This window comes from Ictalurus punctatus, chromosome 10 (assembly GCF_001660625.3).
Source record: "Ictalurus punctatus breed USDA103 chromosome 10, Coco_2.0, whole genome shotgun sequence".
Taxonomy (NCBI): domain Eukaryota; kingdom Metazoa; phylum Chordata; class Actinopteri; order Siluriformes; family Ictaluridae; genus Ictalurus; species Ictalurus punctatus.
Window position 1 is genome coordinate 16949799 of NC_030425.2, and position 16920 is coordinate 16966718.

Genomic DNA, 16920 nt, shown 5'->3' on the forward strand with positions numbered 1-16920 from the left:
TCCGCTAAAGCGTTACAGAGATATAGCCTCACGTCCATTTTGGTATGCTCGCCGTCGGATTCGTTTGTGCGTTGTTTGAGAATGGTTTGGTCTTTCAAAAAGGTTTCGCTAACATTTTGCCAGTGTAGTCTGAAGATGATCTCTTTTGAAGTTCATGAAAATCAAATGAACAGTTTAGGAGGAGTTCGTTTTTCAGAAAATTAAAAATGGAAAATCTAGCGGAAATTAAAATCATGGAGTCCGTTCGACTCGGCACGCGGCAATGAATCCTTGGGGGGGGGGGGGGGGGGGGGGGGGTTTCTAGCACTTATGATTCAAAAGTTATTAGCCTAAATGTGAGTGCAAATTTTAGCTGTTAGTAGCATTAGAGGGTTTGAGGTAGAGACTCAAAAATTGCTCAGGTTACTGTTGAGACTGTCATCTATCTATGTGCCAAATTTCATAAATTTCTCGTAAGCGAAATTCTATGGGCTGCCATAGACTCAAGAAGAAGAAGAAAGAACACTAATGAAAACAATAGGTGCCTACTATTGTTCAGTGCTTGGCCCCTAATTAGAAAAAGAATTCGAATTATAATCAGAATCAAACTGACTCAGAATAAGCATCATAATAGGAATCAGAACTGAAACTGTATCAGAATCAAAATGGAAATAACAATCAGGATCAGAATCAAAATAAATCAGAAACAGAATTTAAATTAAAAACACACTGGGAGAAAAAACATAGCAAGTAAAAAAAACCCTTAAATGTAGACCAAAATAATGTCATCATGAAAATATTTTACAATTAGATAATTGAACTTATTTCTAAATGTTTTTTTTTTTTATCAATTGTCCATTAATTGTCCTGCCAGATCATATTATAAGGCAATTTCAAAGTATTATATAAATTTGCCTGCATTTAAGATTCTTACTTTTGACCATTTCTGCTGAACATGGTCAGAATCAGAATAAATTTAATAAAACCACTGCCATTATCACTGAGATAATATAAAGAGGTATTTGTGAGAGGTCATTTTAAGTGCTGTGGTGGTTAAAATATATAATACAGCTGAAACTACATGCATTTTATAGAAAAGTGGAAAATGATAAGTGACAAGTGACAAGTGCTCACACAATAACGTTGAAAAAATTTTACTCTTGTAGTTTTCATACACTGAAAAAAATGAACCTTGCATTATACTAAAAGAAAAGTGTGTCACCTTGTTACAGGTAATGTTTTCAGCTTTTCTCAACTGAAAAAAACCCCCCATTGTTTTTATATAGTGCATCATGTTTTTTTAATCTATTTTTTCACAGTGTACTTTTAGCATCATGCCAGGAATGAAATAGATACATTGTACCAGATGTAACTGCTTATATAGCATGCAAAATGTTTAACAGTGATGGACACTTTAATATAATAAAGCACAGAAATCACGTACCTGCTGTGTAACAGAAGATCAGATGCAGGAGAACAGTCAGAGTAACACGTAGAGCTGGAGTCATGTTGACTCTTTAAGTCCAGGAACAGGAACGATGTTTAAGCATTAAATCAGTGAGTCGCTGAAGATCTACAAAGTACTACAGAGTCATCCCACTGTGGGCAGCTTTATAGTCATAATGGAGGGATGGTATTTGGGTCTAGAGGAGGAAGAATGGGGAACACACACATACACAGACACACACACACTTAAAACCCCAAATAAGCCCTGCCTAAAATTCACATGAAAATGAAAACCTTTCACCTATGAAGTGATTCGGATTAACCCCAAATAAAGATGAACTGTTGCAGGATATTTTTGCCTCTTCAACCTACACTGGTCCTGCTAGCTCACAAATTCAAACTATAAACTTAATTAGGCTATCTGACTAGTTGGTTGGAGAAATAACACAGCAGAACTCACGAAGACTGGATTCAAAAGAAGCAGGTTTATTTAGCAATCAGCAAGACAGCAAGCAACCCAAACTGGTCCTAGGGATACACGCCACATGAAGAGGTAGCTTGCACCAAAGTACCGTTGGTCACAATGATCTTTATATATATTTATATATATTTCACGCATGGCACCATATCTAGTTTTAGCCAGTCATACACAGTTCCCTTTTGGGTGCGTCCTTATCACAATCTTAAACATGTATCCCAGTTACATCATTTCACATTATTTCTAACAGGCCCCAAGTTTTTCCAGTTAATGCAGATGTGGATTTCCCATTATCTTTTTCTTGGTTTATTTTTCGCTCCTGCAAATGTCACTGTTTCCGTCATTGCACTCAAGGACCTATATGTTTTCTACCATTTTGCTTACTCCTTATTTACTCTTGAGGCCCTCTCTTACCAAGGATGAGCAAAGGCATCACCACTACATCTCCCTTTTTCTTAGTCATGGGTAAGTTAGTTCCTTCCTTATCTGTTCCTGTTCCGTGTACTTATGACCTCTCATATCTCTCTTTTCTGAGAGTCATGGGTGAGTGCCTTTTCTGCTCTATGTGTTTTGGGGCTTGCATTTTTTAATGTCACAAGTAATACTTTCATGTATTCTTTTACTAATACACGAATCCTGTTTCAAACCCATTTCTGTGTGTGTGTGTGTGTGTGTGTGTGTGTGTGTGTGTGTGTGTGTGTGTGTACTTTTGGTTGCCCGTGTATACATACTGTATTCTTCCTGTGCCTGGGGCCCCACTGCTCTTTTGACCTACACACACACATAGACTGCACAAACCTGTTCACATTAACACTGAATTTCCGCAGCTTTCACATGTCAGATGAGGATTTAATTCTTTATATTCTTTTTATTACTCTAAATATTTTACATAATTTCCAACACTGTTTCCGTACGATTTTCTTGACATCCTCTTGGCTTCATCCTGCTGAAGACAAGGTCCACAAAAAGCATGTACGGGATCTCATTGTCAAAAGGTATCAATGAGTAGAGGGTTATATTATAGTATTGCACTTGTTGTTGTACTTAAGCATTGTTTTGGTGTATTTAAACTTTACTTGAATATTATTGAAACTGAATACTTGCATTCTTACTTGATTAAATAAACAATGAAAAAAACTTTATATTTTATATTTACATTACATTGATACATTTTAGGCCTTCAAAGTATTCATTACAAACCTCAACGGTCTCGTCTTCTCTCATCCAGCCGATGACCTTATGTTATACATCAGTAGAATGTGCTCAGTTTAGCATCCAGTCATCAGTTTAGCATCCAATCAAGTTCATCAATGTAGAAAAAACTATAATGAATTGTGTAAAAGATGCCTAATTTGAAAAGGTAATTTGATGTTGAGGTAACTTTTGCTAATTTGCTAACATTAACTGGCTATATTTAACAAAGTTAATCCTGTTTTCTTTCTAATTTTTGGCTTCTTCAACCTGCACTGGTCCTGCTAGCTCACAAACTTAAATTATGAACTTAATTAAGCTATCTGACTTGTGTTTATAGAGAAATAACATAGCAAAACTCACGGAGGCTGGATTCAGAAGAAGCAGGTATATTTAGCAGTCAGTGAGACAGCATACAAACCGAGCTGGGCCCAGGGTACACGCTACACGAAAATGTAACATGCACCAAAGTACAGTCATTTGCAATGTTTCTTATATACAATCCAGGCATTCATGTACATTTGGGTGTGTCCTTATCACAATTTTGCATACCTGTCCCAGTTACATAGCTTCCTTCTATTTTCTAACAGGCTTATTAGTTAATGCAGCTGTAGATTCTTTTCCCTGTATCTGCTTTCCACCTCACGCGGACGTCATCAATGGTGTCATAGCACTAAAGGGCCTATATGTCTTCTCCTTTTGCTGAGTCATGAGTACGTGAGTTCCTTCCTTATCTATTAAGGCAATATACTCATGGCCCTTCTCTTTTTTCTTTTCTGCTGTGTTCTGGGTGGGTGCTTCATATACGTTTTATATGTTTTTTGGCTTGCAATTCTTTAAATGTTCTCCTGTATCTAGATGCATGATCCAAAACCATCAACCCTGGTTCTTCTAGGCAGAACCCTGGGCCTCCCATTAAGAATAAAAAGATAGAGGCTTCTTCCCAAACTCGCTTCACTGGGCCTCTTCTTAAAAAGAGGAAGGTAGATGTATCTACTTAAACACACCTTACGGTGTCACCTTTCAGGAAAAGGAGAGCTGATGCATCGACACAGACATGCTCTACTGTTCTATAAAGAAGAGAAGAATTGATGCATCGAGTCAAACATACTTTACTATGCCTTTTATAAAGAAGAGATACGCGGATGCGTATATCGAGTGTCATGTGGTACACAGACCCCCCAGTATCCCTCTGCTTCTAAATGTACCCAGGCTACCCAGATCCCCTGGACAGTGAACGGAAAAACTATGTTTCCCCCAAGATCTTATGTAAAACCCATTGGTGTTAAAAAGTCATTCTTTCATGTATTTTTATTAATTACACGAACCCTGTTTTCAAAACTCATTTCATTAGACACAACCACATGTGTGGTTGTGTCTACTTTGCATACACATGGACCTTTCTTATTTTATTCATTACAGACTACTGAACTCGGGTCCCCGTGACACTAAATTTCATCACTTATTTAACATGTCGAGAGTAGGTTTTTTAATTTCTATATTTTTATTCTAATATCTCTACATAATTTAATCTAATATAATTTCCGATCACTATTCACATAAAATTTTCACCAGACTTTGGTATTAACTCAAGAAATCCACACATATAAAGAAATCCAAACATTAAAGTCCATCAGTAAAGTTATGTGTAATAAAGAGGAAAAAAGTATTGAACACGCTAAGAAAAAGCAGTTCTCCAAGGCAAGGTACGGCAAGTAACCAAAAATCCGTAAGTAATTATACCCCCTATCTGTGCAACTTAATATCTGCTGGGTTAATAAATTGATGGTCTACAAAAAAGCTTTTCATTACCAAGGAAGTGATTGTTCTTTTTTATAGGGCTGTAGGAGACAGTTGCTTTATTGACTTGGATTTGTCTCAGACTTATTGACATTTGTACTTGGACTTGTCTTGGTCTTAAGCATTGGTCTCACTAAATATGGTCTTGGTCGCAACTGAGTGTTTGTAAAATGCTTGTTTCTGTTGGCTTTTCTTTTCATATGCATAAAGATTGATGAGAAAGAACTCCTTCTAATGAAAATGAATGAATGAATGCCTTTTATTGTCACTATACATATGTACAATGAAATTAAGAGCCACTCCTTTTTTGTTCCGTGCAAACATATACATTCAATACACAAGAAGAATAAACAGATAATACACAGATAAATAAACAAGATAAATAAACAAAATAAATAAACAGGATATACAATATATGCAAGATAGATATGCAAGATAGATAGATATTGGGGTGGATGGGGGAGGTACTATGAAATGCACAGTTTTGAGACAATGTATACATATGCTGTGGACTCAGTACATGTGTTTGTTTATCATGGTAATAGCTTTCAGGAAGAAACTATTCTTAAATCTACTAGTCCTTGTTTTGATACACCTGTAACGTCTCCCTGAGGGCAACAGATTGAACAGATCAAAGCCAGGGTGAGAACCGTCCTTAATGATAGTTTTTCCTCTGCTGAGGCAACGGGAAGTGTAAATATCCATCAGGGAGGGGAGAGGGCAGCCAATGATCTTCTGTGCTGCTCTTACTACCCTCTGAAGGCTCTCCCTGTCTGCTGCGGTGCAGCTACCGTACCACACCGTGATACAGTATGTCAGCAGGCTCACGACGGACGAGCGGTAGAAGATCAGCAGCAGATTGGAGTCCAGATTGTACTTCCTGAGAACCCTCAGGAAGTGTAGCCGCGTTTGAGCCTTCTTGATAACAGCTGTGATGTTGTCCGTCCAGGAGATGTTGTCCGTCCAGGAAAAGCCCAAATAATGGTGCAATAAACACAAAAAATGTGTAATAAATGAAGCCAGATAGTTAAAGTGAAACTAGGCCTTGAAAAGGATTTGATGTTTTTCAGTCTCGATCTTGATTTTGTCTTGCTTTCGTTTCAGCCTGGACACAGACCAATTTCGTACATACTTTACTAAATGACCATTCCCAGAATTTATATAACTTGTACGAAACACACTATAAACATTTAATTGGTGCTCATATTGGTGCTCAGTGACTAAGACTGTGGACTTGTGACCATAGAATTTGCTATGGCAGGATGACATTAATAACAACACCTCAAAATGAAGCTGAGAGGCTATCACGCTTGACTTATGCTATATGCTACTATCCAGTGAATTTTTAGAGTAATAGGCAGTTGAGAGTCAGGAAGTCATCCAGCATACAGTGGTGCTTGAAAGTTTGTGAACCCTTTAGTATTTTCTATATATCTGCATAAATATGACCTGAAACATCATCAGATTTTCACACAAGTTCTAAAAGTACACAAAGAGAACCAAATTAAACAAATGAGACAAAAATTGTATATTATTTATTGTGGAAAATGATCCAATATTAAATATCTGTGTGTGTCAAAAGTATGTGAACCTCTAGGATTAGCAGTTAATTTTTAAGATTAAAGATAGGTGTTTTCAATCAGTGGGATGACAATCAGTTATGAGTGAGCACCTGATTTATTTAAAGAACAGGGATCTATCAAAGTCTGATCTTCACAACACATGTTTGTGGAAGTGCATGATGGCACAAATAAAGGAAATTTCTAAGGACCTCAGAAAAAGAGTGATTGATGCTCATAAGGCTGGAAAAGGTTACAAAACCATCTCTAAAGGGTTTGGACTCCACCAATCCACAGTCAGACAGATTGTGTTCGAATGGAGGAATTTCAAGCCCATTGTTACCCTCTCCAGGAGTGATCGACCAGCAAGTGTCTCTCCAAAAGCAAGATGTGTAATAGTCCACAAGGTCACAAAGGAACCCAGGGTAACTTCTAAGCTACTAAAGGCCTCTCTCACATTGGCTAATGTTAATGTTTATGGGTCCATCATGCGGAGAACACTGAACAACAACCGTGTGCATGGCAGAGTTACAAGGAGAAAGCCACTGCTTTCGAAAAAAGAACCCTGCTGCCTGTCTGCAGTTTGCTAAAGATCATGTGGACAAGCCAGAAAGCTATTGGACAAATGTTTTGTGGATGGATGAGACCAAAATAGAGAATGAGAAAAGAGAAAAGAAAACACTGCATTCCAGCATAATAACCTTATTCCATCTCTGAAACTCGACGGTGGTAGCATCGTGGTTTGAACCTGTTTTGCTGCATCTGGGACAGGACGGCTTGCCATCATTGATGGAACAATGAATTCTGAATTATACCAGCGATTTCTAAAGGAAAATGTCAGGATATCTGCCCATGATCTGAATCTCAAGAGAAAGTGGGTCATGCAGCAAGACAACGACCCTAAGCACACAAATTGTTCTACCAAAGAATGGTTAAAGAAGAATAAAGTTAATGTTTTGGAATGGCCAAGTCAAAGTCCTGACCTTCATTCAATAGAAATGTTGTGGAAAGACCTGAAGCAAGCAGTTCATGTGAGGAAATCCACCAACATCCCAGAGTTGAAGCTGTTCTGTACTGAGGATTGGGCTGAAATTCCTCCAAGCCGATGTGCAGGACGGATCAACAGTAACTGGAAACGTTTAGTTTCGGTTATTGCTGCACAAGGGAGTCACACCAGATACTGAAGGCAAAGGTTCACATACTTTTGCCACTCACAGATATGTAATATTGGATCATTTTCCTCAATAAATAAATTACCAAGTATAATATATTTGTCTCAATTGTTTAATTGGATTCTCTTTCTCTACTTTTAGGTGTTGTGTGAAAATCTGATGATGTTTTAGGTCATATTTATGCAGAAGTACAGAGAATTCTAAAGGGTTCACAAACTTTCAAACACCACTGTAGTCTAGCAGTTTGTTTTAAGTGGGTTTAGACATAGGTTTGTTCAACTGTGTTCAAGGTCATTAGAGGTCATGTCATTAACCAACATGTTTCGTCAAAATTTCTAACTACAGCTCAAATAGCACCCAAAAGAACTGAAACTATAGTTTCAGCAAAATCACCAGTATTGATTTAACACACAGAGTGTTGAATTTACACCCTAGAGTGTTTATATAAGTCCACTTGACTCAAATGAATACTCTGGGTGTTAATTCAACTCTAGGGATTTTACTATGTAGCCAAAAAATACAAAAAAAGGAAACACATTTCTTCTTTTCCTCAGCCTTTGCATGGGAAAATAAGGTCATAGTGGTGTGCTTGCTTTTCTGATGTGCAGACATTATCCACTCCAAAATAATCCCCCTTTCTCTCCCCCTTTGCAATATATCTGACAATAGAAACAGTACAACAGATCATAGATCGTAGACACACTGTCTGCACTTTGCCTTTGTTTGTGAAAACATGTTAGATTAAATTCCAATTGTTTGCTGTAAAACAATATCTTGGCAGCCACTGAGTATTTATAACCACAATTTGATGTAAATACTGCCAAAATACATTTTATGTTTGTGCGCAAAAACTGTTCAGGTCTACATTATATCAGAGATACCGTTTCACTATGGTGGAACTGTTGCTGTGTTCTGGTATTCAGGATCAGAAATGTTCATTGCTATAGCTACACATGGTACTTTACTTTATTAGCTATCTCATTTACACGTACAGTATAGCTACAGGCAGCCGCTCTTATCCCATCGCAACATACATACAGAAGTGCTTTGAAGTCTCTATCAATAAATACATCCTCATACTGGTTAACTAGGTCAAGGACTAAGAGTACTGTCAGTTTAAAAAGCCTGTTGGGGAGGTTAGTATAGTATAAAAACACACGTCACACAAGACATGGATTTGTTTTTTTGTTTTTATCAAAGTGCTAATTTAAGTACTTCATGAAGTCTTTAGTTGTCATTTGAAGACAGCCAGTGACATGTAAGGGATGTTCATTCTCCCATCTAGGTACCAGAAGAGAGAGGAGCTTTGATGCATGCCTTCCCTGTACGTATCTCAGTTACTAGGTTGCAGGCATTTCAGCTGCAGACATTTCTAAGCATTTAACCTACATCACTTTTTTTTTTTTTTACTATCTATCATCGTTAACATTTGTTCTGCTACAATGTCCTACTAATATGTTTCCAAATGGAAAGAATGCTTGCAAGCGGAAGACTGTGAGGTTAAATCCCAGTGTTGCCAAAAGGACAGTGTGTGGAATCTCACTGCATGGAATTTGATTTGGATTTCGGATTTGTCTAATAAAAATGGTCTACTATATAGATAAATGTAATGCATGCGTGGAAATCACTGTGTACTAATCACATATTGAGCCGTAGCTTCTTCTGTTTTGTACACATAACAGAATATGCTATTAACATGGTGTATGTGTGTGAAATGTGAAATGTGTCAAAGTAGAACGAATTAAGACCGTGTTGTGTGTGAGGTGTATTATTCAGCTCTGTCACAAACTGATCCGGTTTTCACGCTTCTGCTCAAAAGCTTCTGTTGTGGTTGTAACTGTAGATTATAATATTACATACCAGAGGTTTCCATGACAACTCCTCATGATACGAATGGCGAAGTGATAAATATACACAGCCAAAAGAAGCACTGAACAGTTTATCACAGTTTATTTCAACGTCGTAATACAAATGCAGTTGTACTGAAGAAGAAAAAAAGCAGTAACTGTGTGTAAACCATTTAGCAAAAAATCCTCACAAGTGAACACTGCGATTACAAAACGATATGAAAAACACTGGCTCATTCTCGATATGTCAACAAAAGGCATGCATTTGGCATGAACACTGTGTATTCCTGCAAGAAATGAAAGATTTAACATCATATAACACACCAAACGCAACCCTGGAATTTAATTACGCACCAAATCGGGTGTTTAAAGAATAACTCCAGGGATTTTCTTAAATTACCGTCATGATTTCACACTGGCTTAAAATATTCATGCGGATGTTTTTCTTATTGAAAACCACCCACACACTGTTAAAAAAAAGTTACATTTACAAACCCATGAACACTTTTAGAAGGTTTTGAACCCTTAATCATCCAAAGAACCCCTGAGGAACTGTGAAAAGTGAAGTTTCAGGTTCAAAATATAATTCATTACATTCTTGGTCCTCTGACTATTGTGCAAATGATGAAAAAGATTAGCAATTCACAGAATTCACATTGCTAGCATAAAATTCGTATTTTGCTATTAGCTTCGTTCCAAGCACGCTGATTTGATTTGATTCGTCGTTTCATGAAGATCAGACTTAAACATACCTCGGTATTTAAAGATCAGCATCAGCAAGATATTCAAACATTTCTTAAAAATCAATGCTGCTGTCTTGTTTCATGTCTGTTTTTTGTGTACATCAGAAGTGTCCCATTTTACCTAAAAACAAACAAATAGCCAAATCATTTTAATCTGTAAAATGTCCAAAATGAAGAAAAAAAAAAAACTATTTCTGAGTATTGAGGTAGAAGTATAAACTGTGCAGACCGTCCCTCCATGGTGTTTCAGTACTGTTATTAACACGTCCTTGTCTCACCTTTCGCTCACAGCTCAGGAGTGTGTACAACCCCCATCAGTGAGTTTCAGCTCCACTCCTGAGGGCTTCGTAATGACCCAGGTTTGTGAGAATAGGAAAAATGAGAAATAGTGCAGCTGATGTGTAGCACACAAACGGCCACTTGCAGCACGCGGATAAGAGCGCGCATCAGTGTGTAGTGTGTTTTCTTGCTCAGTTGAATGCTGTCTGCTGTGAGAGAAATTTGTTAAGTCCTTGTATTTTTATTTCTTAAAAGACTCATCTCTGTTTCTGTCCTTGTCTATCAGACCATGTTATCTAGCCTAGAGAAGTACAGAATGTTCTGAACTCCGTTTGAACTCATGTTGAACTTGTGCTGACACAAACATATTATCTTTAGAGATGTCTGCACATCTGCTACGACCTTTTGAACAGAAAGGACGTTAGGACCATTTCTCTAACGGTTTTCACTTACCTATTGAAAGTAGCAGATGTGCAGACATACACCAACACCTTCTGTATATATAGTGTGTGAGAGACAAAACACGCAGAGCACTCTCTTCTTCATCTGAGAGGACGAGTCTATTGGTGTTTGTCAAAATTTCCACCACACTGCAAACCTAGGTGACCTTCAAAGGAAACTAGTTAAGGTCGTATCAGCAAGTTTGTCTACCTGGGGAACTTTGGTAACTCTTGAGGTCCACAGTTGACTTTAATGATGTTCTTCTGAGCCTACTTTTGTTATCAGTGTGAACTGCAACAATAAACTGAATCTGACATATTCATTTCGAAATGTCAAAAAAAGGTTCTAACCTGTACTTTTATTTGTTGCTGGGGTGGTACCCTCAGGCTTACATCTTTTGTACCTTTCGCATGTATCTGTTACCTTTGAACTTTTAGCTTTACTCTAAAAACTAATCACAGTCTATTTATGCACCTGAAATCATTTTTAAAAGGTACACTATGTCTGTTTCAGCTACAGAAAATGAAGGTACCACCCCAGTGGCAAGGAAAGGTAGTGTATATATGACGCATGACAGTGTAGCCTATATGTGGCATTAAATCTGATACAGATCTGTCAGTCTTTTAAATTCGTAGTTTCCAACGCACATTAACTTTCTAAACAATATGTAGGTGATTCATTTCCTCCATTCGTTAAAACGAAAACTAAAATGTGGATGTGAACAGCAAATCGGAATGGAGCAAAGATTTGCAATGGGAATGTAGTGAATGTGAATAAGCTTCATTTATTTAAACTGCACTCTTCGAGTGTAACGTGTACCTTTCCTTGTCACTGAGGGGGTACCGCCAAGCTACACCTTTTGTAGTGTGAAATCTATTGCACGGAACGGTGTTTGCACTGGAGTTTTAAAAGCTACTTGCGACCCATTTATCATTTTGTAAACGTGTGCTACATTAGAAAAGTTGTACACTTCGTGGTTCCACCACAGTGACATGGAAAGGTACGCGATTTTTTGCGAGTGCATCAGTAGGCTATAAAAGGATCATATTTGGAGCAGGGGTACACTGTAGGAGACAGTCAGCGAGGGCGCGTTAAAAACTGCATGGGGTAAAACTGCTCTTAGCTCATCTCGGCTAAAAACGCCCTGCGGCTGTTCTGTCGGGGGAAAACGTGAGAAACGGTGCTGACGGTAACGGGCTCAGCGGCCACGGTGGAGCCTCGCCAGAAGTCCCCTCTTAGGACGGACCTGAACGCTTTTCTGAACTCCTCGTTCTTCCACGTGTACAGGAACGGGTCGGACACGAAGACTGAGCAGAAGAGGAGCCAGGCGCACGTGCGGAACGCTGCCGGTACAGGAGCGAACAGGCCCGCGGTCAGAGTCCACAGGACGGGCTCTGTGGTCAACACGAACACCAGGCACACGGCCAGCACGTGCACGCCGAGCCGTTTGTCCTTTCTCGGGAACGAGTACGGCAGGTTGTTGACGAGTTGGAAGTGCAGCACACTCACGCGCTTAGCGCTGATCTGCACGCGCCGGAAGATCTTGAAGTAGCAGTACGTCACAATCGCGGTCTGGCCGAGAATGGTGAGCGCGAGCGTGGCAGCAGCCCAGGGCTCGGAGAGCAGCATCAGCAGCATCAGTCCGCACGCGAACGCTGGTCGACGAGCCACCGCGAGCCACGGCGGCAACAGGCACGCGAGCGCGACGAGCCACGACGCGGCGATCATGGCCTGCGCGCGCCTCCGTTGGTAGAGCGCGTGGTAGGCGGCGGGCGGCTTCGTGATCAGCACGTAGCGGTTCACGGCGATGAGCGAGTGCGACAGGAGCGACACGGTGGCGCCGAGGAAAAGCAGCGCGTCCCGGGGGGCGGCGCCGTAGAGCGGGGATGGAACTGACGCCGCCACGGCCGCCTCGTGTGGCATCCAGAAGGCGCACACGAGCAAGTCGGCCGCGCAGCCGTTCACGATGAAGGCGTTGCTCGCTGTGCGCAGCTTCTTGAAGCTCAACACCAGACCGATGACCAACAGGTTGAGGACGGTGCCGAGAGCGCACATGAAGGAGAACAGAGCGGCGATGGAGATGCGCTCCGCGGCTCCGGTGTCGCACCGAACCGCCGTGCTGTTCTGCATGACCGCTCACGAGCCTCCCGTACACATCACATCACATCACATCACGGCTTATTGTCCGGGAGAAAGGAAAGGAGTGCGCGTGCATTGCTCTATTCGTCTTTCCTGGTGCTGATGCTGCAGCTGCGGTTTTGTACGTATGTGTATGTGTGTGTGTGTGTGTGTGTGTATGTGTGTGGGTGAGTGCGCGCGCGCGCTTCCTCTCTCCATTCTCCCTCTATCTTCTGTTCTTTAGCGCACGCGACCGAGTAAGAGAACAACTGCTGTACAGCTTTTAATTTTACTGATGGGGAACAAAATGAACACTCACATGAACATCACTCAGCAGTGCGTTCACAAAGAGAGAATAATAATAATAATAATAATAATAATAATAATAATAATAATAATAATGGTCATATCTACATGAAATGGCTTGAGTTTACACAATGTTTTGAGCTCACTCTTTGAGCAACATGCTTTGTTAATAAGAGAGGTCAAAGGAAAATGTCCAGATTGATTCAAGCTGCAGGAAGGATATAGTAACTCAGTCACTCTTTACAACTGTGGTGAGCAGAAAAGCATCTCATCATGCACAAAACACTGAACCTTGAGGTGGATGGGCTACAACAGCAGAAGGCTATATTGGGTTCCTCTCCTGTCAGCCAAGAACAAGAATGGACACAGGTTCACCCAAACAGGACAGTTGAAGATTAGGAAAAAAATCACCTGGTCTTTTTCCAGTCTTCAACTGCCCAGTTGTTTCACCAGTGGGGTTCTGCAGAACTTCCACATGCAAGATGGTGTTTGTGTATGAAATTCCCAGGAGATCAGCAGTTTATGAAATACTCAAACCAGGCCACCTTGCATCAACAACCATACCATGGTTAAAGTCACTGAGATCACACACACCCCCCCCCCCCCCCATTCGGATGTTTGATGTTTGAACATTAACTAAAGCTCTTGTCCTGTATCTGCATGATGTTTTGCATTGTGCTGCTGCCACATGATTGGCTGATTAGATAACTGCATTAAGGTGCAGGTGTACATGTTCCTAATAAACTGGACAGTGAGTGTAAACTAGACCACTTAACAGTAACACATCTGTTGGTGTGCACAATGGATCAGCTCGCCTCTACCCCATACACTCTGAAAAAAAATCTAGTAAACTGTACCTTTCATTGTGCATGATGTGGTATCACCAAGGGTTAATCCGTTGTACCTTTAGTACAAACAAACACAACCTCTGCAGCAAACTATTGTTTTTTTTCTGCAAATATTAATGCATAGTTACTTAACATTACAAAAACTATTGATTGTGGCCTGTGCAAAAGTTTGGACACCCTACAACACCAGTACTTAGTAACACCCCTTTGGCAGATATCACAGCTTACCTAGCTAGGAGTCTTTCAATTCTTTCTATGTAGTGAATTTTTGCCCACGCTTCCAGGTAGAATGCTTCTACACGGTGTCCCAAAAGTCTCCATACATAGGGGGTGTTTGCCAGCACCACGTTGGTTAGGGGACTGATTGCCAGCACCACGTTGGTTAGGGGACTGTTTGCCAGCACCATGTTGGTTGTGCCTTAGTCAGTTGATGTTCATGGGCATCCACATCTTGGTTGGTCCGCAACACTTCCAGTCTCTGTGAATTTTTAATGTTTGGCAACAGTGTAGTGTGCGTGATCTGCTTGCCAAGTTTCCTGTTAAAGTCCACACCCACATTTGGTGATTGTGTCCATTTTTCTATTTTTACTTCAACAGTACACACTCGTTTCCAGAATTCAGCTGGCTTATCAAGATATTGTTTTGCATACATCAGATGTTCACTTCTGTGATGAGGTTGCAGGTAAGGTTTCCTTTTGAAGACTTCCAGGCAGATCATATTTGTACAACAACACTGCAGAGTATAAGAGTGCACCATCACTCCTGTGTCAGCTAAACCTTTCTGAAGGTCTTTTTTTGCTTTGCCTTTCTGTCCAGCATATGGCCAGTTCTACCTATGAGCTGTATTGGTCTTCCAGATCTTGCGTTGACCTCCACAGCTCTCTTTAACAGCCATTTCTTAACGTCATTTCGGGACAGTGGAAACTGCAAGCTGGAAGCACTTTGATATCTTTTTACAGCCTTCCTCCGCTTTGTAGGTATCAATTAGCTTCATTTTCAGACCCTCAGTCAGCTGCTTTGAGAAGCCCATGGTTGTTGGGTGTTAGCATAAGGTTTGAAGAGTCTCAGATTATAATACGCTCTGAAATTTTATATTCCTAATGACCATTCTTGACCTGCCTAATTAATGAGTCAGTTAAGGCTTAACGAGGTACTTAAATTCAGAGACTTTACAAAAGGAACAGTGTGCAAGCTTTTGTGCATGCCATAATTACTGTTATTGTTGTATTTTTAAGTTGCTGAACTATAACTTAACCATGCATTAATATTTGCAGGAAAAAATTTTATTTGTCTTAAAATAGTTTGCTGCAGAGGTTTACTTCTTTTCACTTCAGAAATGAACAAAAAAGGTGCCCAAACTTTTGCATATACTTTCAACCTCGACTTTCAAAGTTCACCTAAAAGAGCTGAATTGAAGGGCAGACGCATTTGTGAACGACTTGTGTGTGAATCTTTACATTTGGGATTAAGTTATGTGTCGTTCACAAAAAAAGTCAGCTCTTTCAGAGAGCCAGCACATTATTAAATCCCATATTTTGCATGTAAAAGTTCCTAGACACCATTTACTCACATATCTCCGTGCATATATTGCTGATTAATAAGGGCTCAGCATTGCCTTCAGCTTAAATTAATAGTTCACGTCACATGGAAAGGAAATGAAGGAATGTGGTGCAGTGGAGGGATCAATGAGCCACAAGAAAACGACAATAAAGTACAGCGTTTAACACGTTCAATTATGAGCGAACACGATTATTCTTTGTGGAGTGTACTGGAGTGTGAATGTCTACACACAGAACACAAAACACCATTTTAGCATCAAATGTGCAAAACAATTAGCATTTTATTCTGTTTTTTTGTTGTCTTTTTTACTTTTTAAAAAGCGATACATTGTTTTGCATTTCATTTTGTCCATTTACTACTCATGAAAAGTAAAAATACTGAGCTACACTAACATCATTAAGATTCTTTATATATGCTGCAATATATATATATATATATATATATATATATATATATATGCTGCAATATATATATATATATATATATATATATATATATATACATATATATATATACACACACACGCACACATACCCTGTATATGCAGGAGGAAACTGTACAGCTGTAATCTGTATATTCGTAATTTGTATATAAGAGGTAGAATACTTAATTTGACAAAAACAATTTAGAAACATAGAAAATCACTACATCATCTGGAATGTAGAGAGTGCTGCTACAGGGCCACAGAGGTGACTCAGTAATCAGGCTAATACACACAACAGCAAACAATAGGATGAAACATGTACCTTAACCTTTTATATTAAATCAGTGGAAACCCAAAAGCAGTTTTAAACCCCATCTGGGTTTAACTGTCAGTAGATAACACTCGTCAGCAACACTCATCTTAAGATCGTTAATATTGTAGTTAAAATAGGTTGTATTTTGGGTCAAACACAAAAATCAAAAAAACATTAGATCATCTCATTTTCCTATAAATTCATATATAAAACCTAATTTACAGTCAACATCAATATGTCAAACATACCATATATCACATGTAATATGGTACATTAACAGTTCCTGTCACTACAGTGGCGTGCATAAGTACAACCCCCCCCCCCAAGAAAAACAAAAAAACTTACACATTTTGTAGTGTTACAATCAGGAACTGAAATGGATTTAATTTGGATTAAAATGTCATAAGTCTAACAAA

General features: G+C 39.4%; 1 protein-coding gene across 1 annotated transcript; it reads right to left on the reverse strand.

The window, feature by feature from the left end:
- Positions 1–9435: 9435 nt before the first annotated feature.
- Positions 9436–13446, reverse strand: gpr88 (G protein-coupled receptor 88). Its single transcript, XM_017477387.3, has one exon. It carries the CDS (start codon positions 13063–13065, stop codon positions 12055–12057), a length of 1011 nt encoding a protein of 336 aa, XP_017332876.1. The 5' UTR covers positions 13066–13446; the 3' UTR covers positions 9436–12054.
- Positions 13447–16920: the final 3474 nt, after the last annotated feature.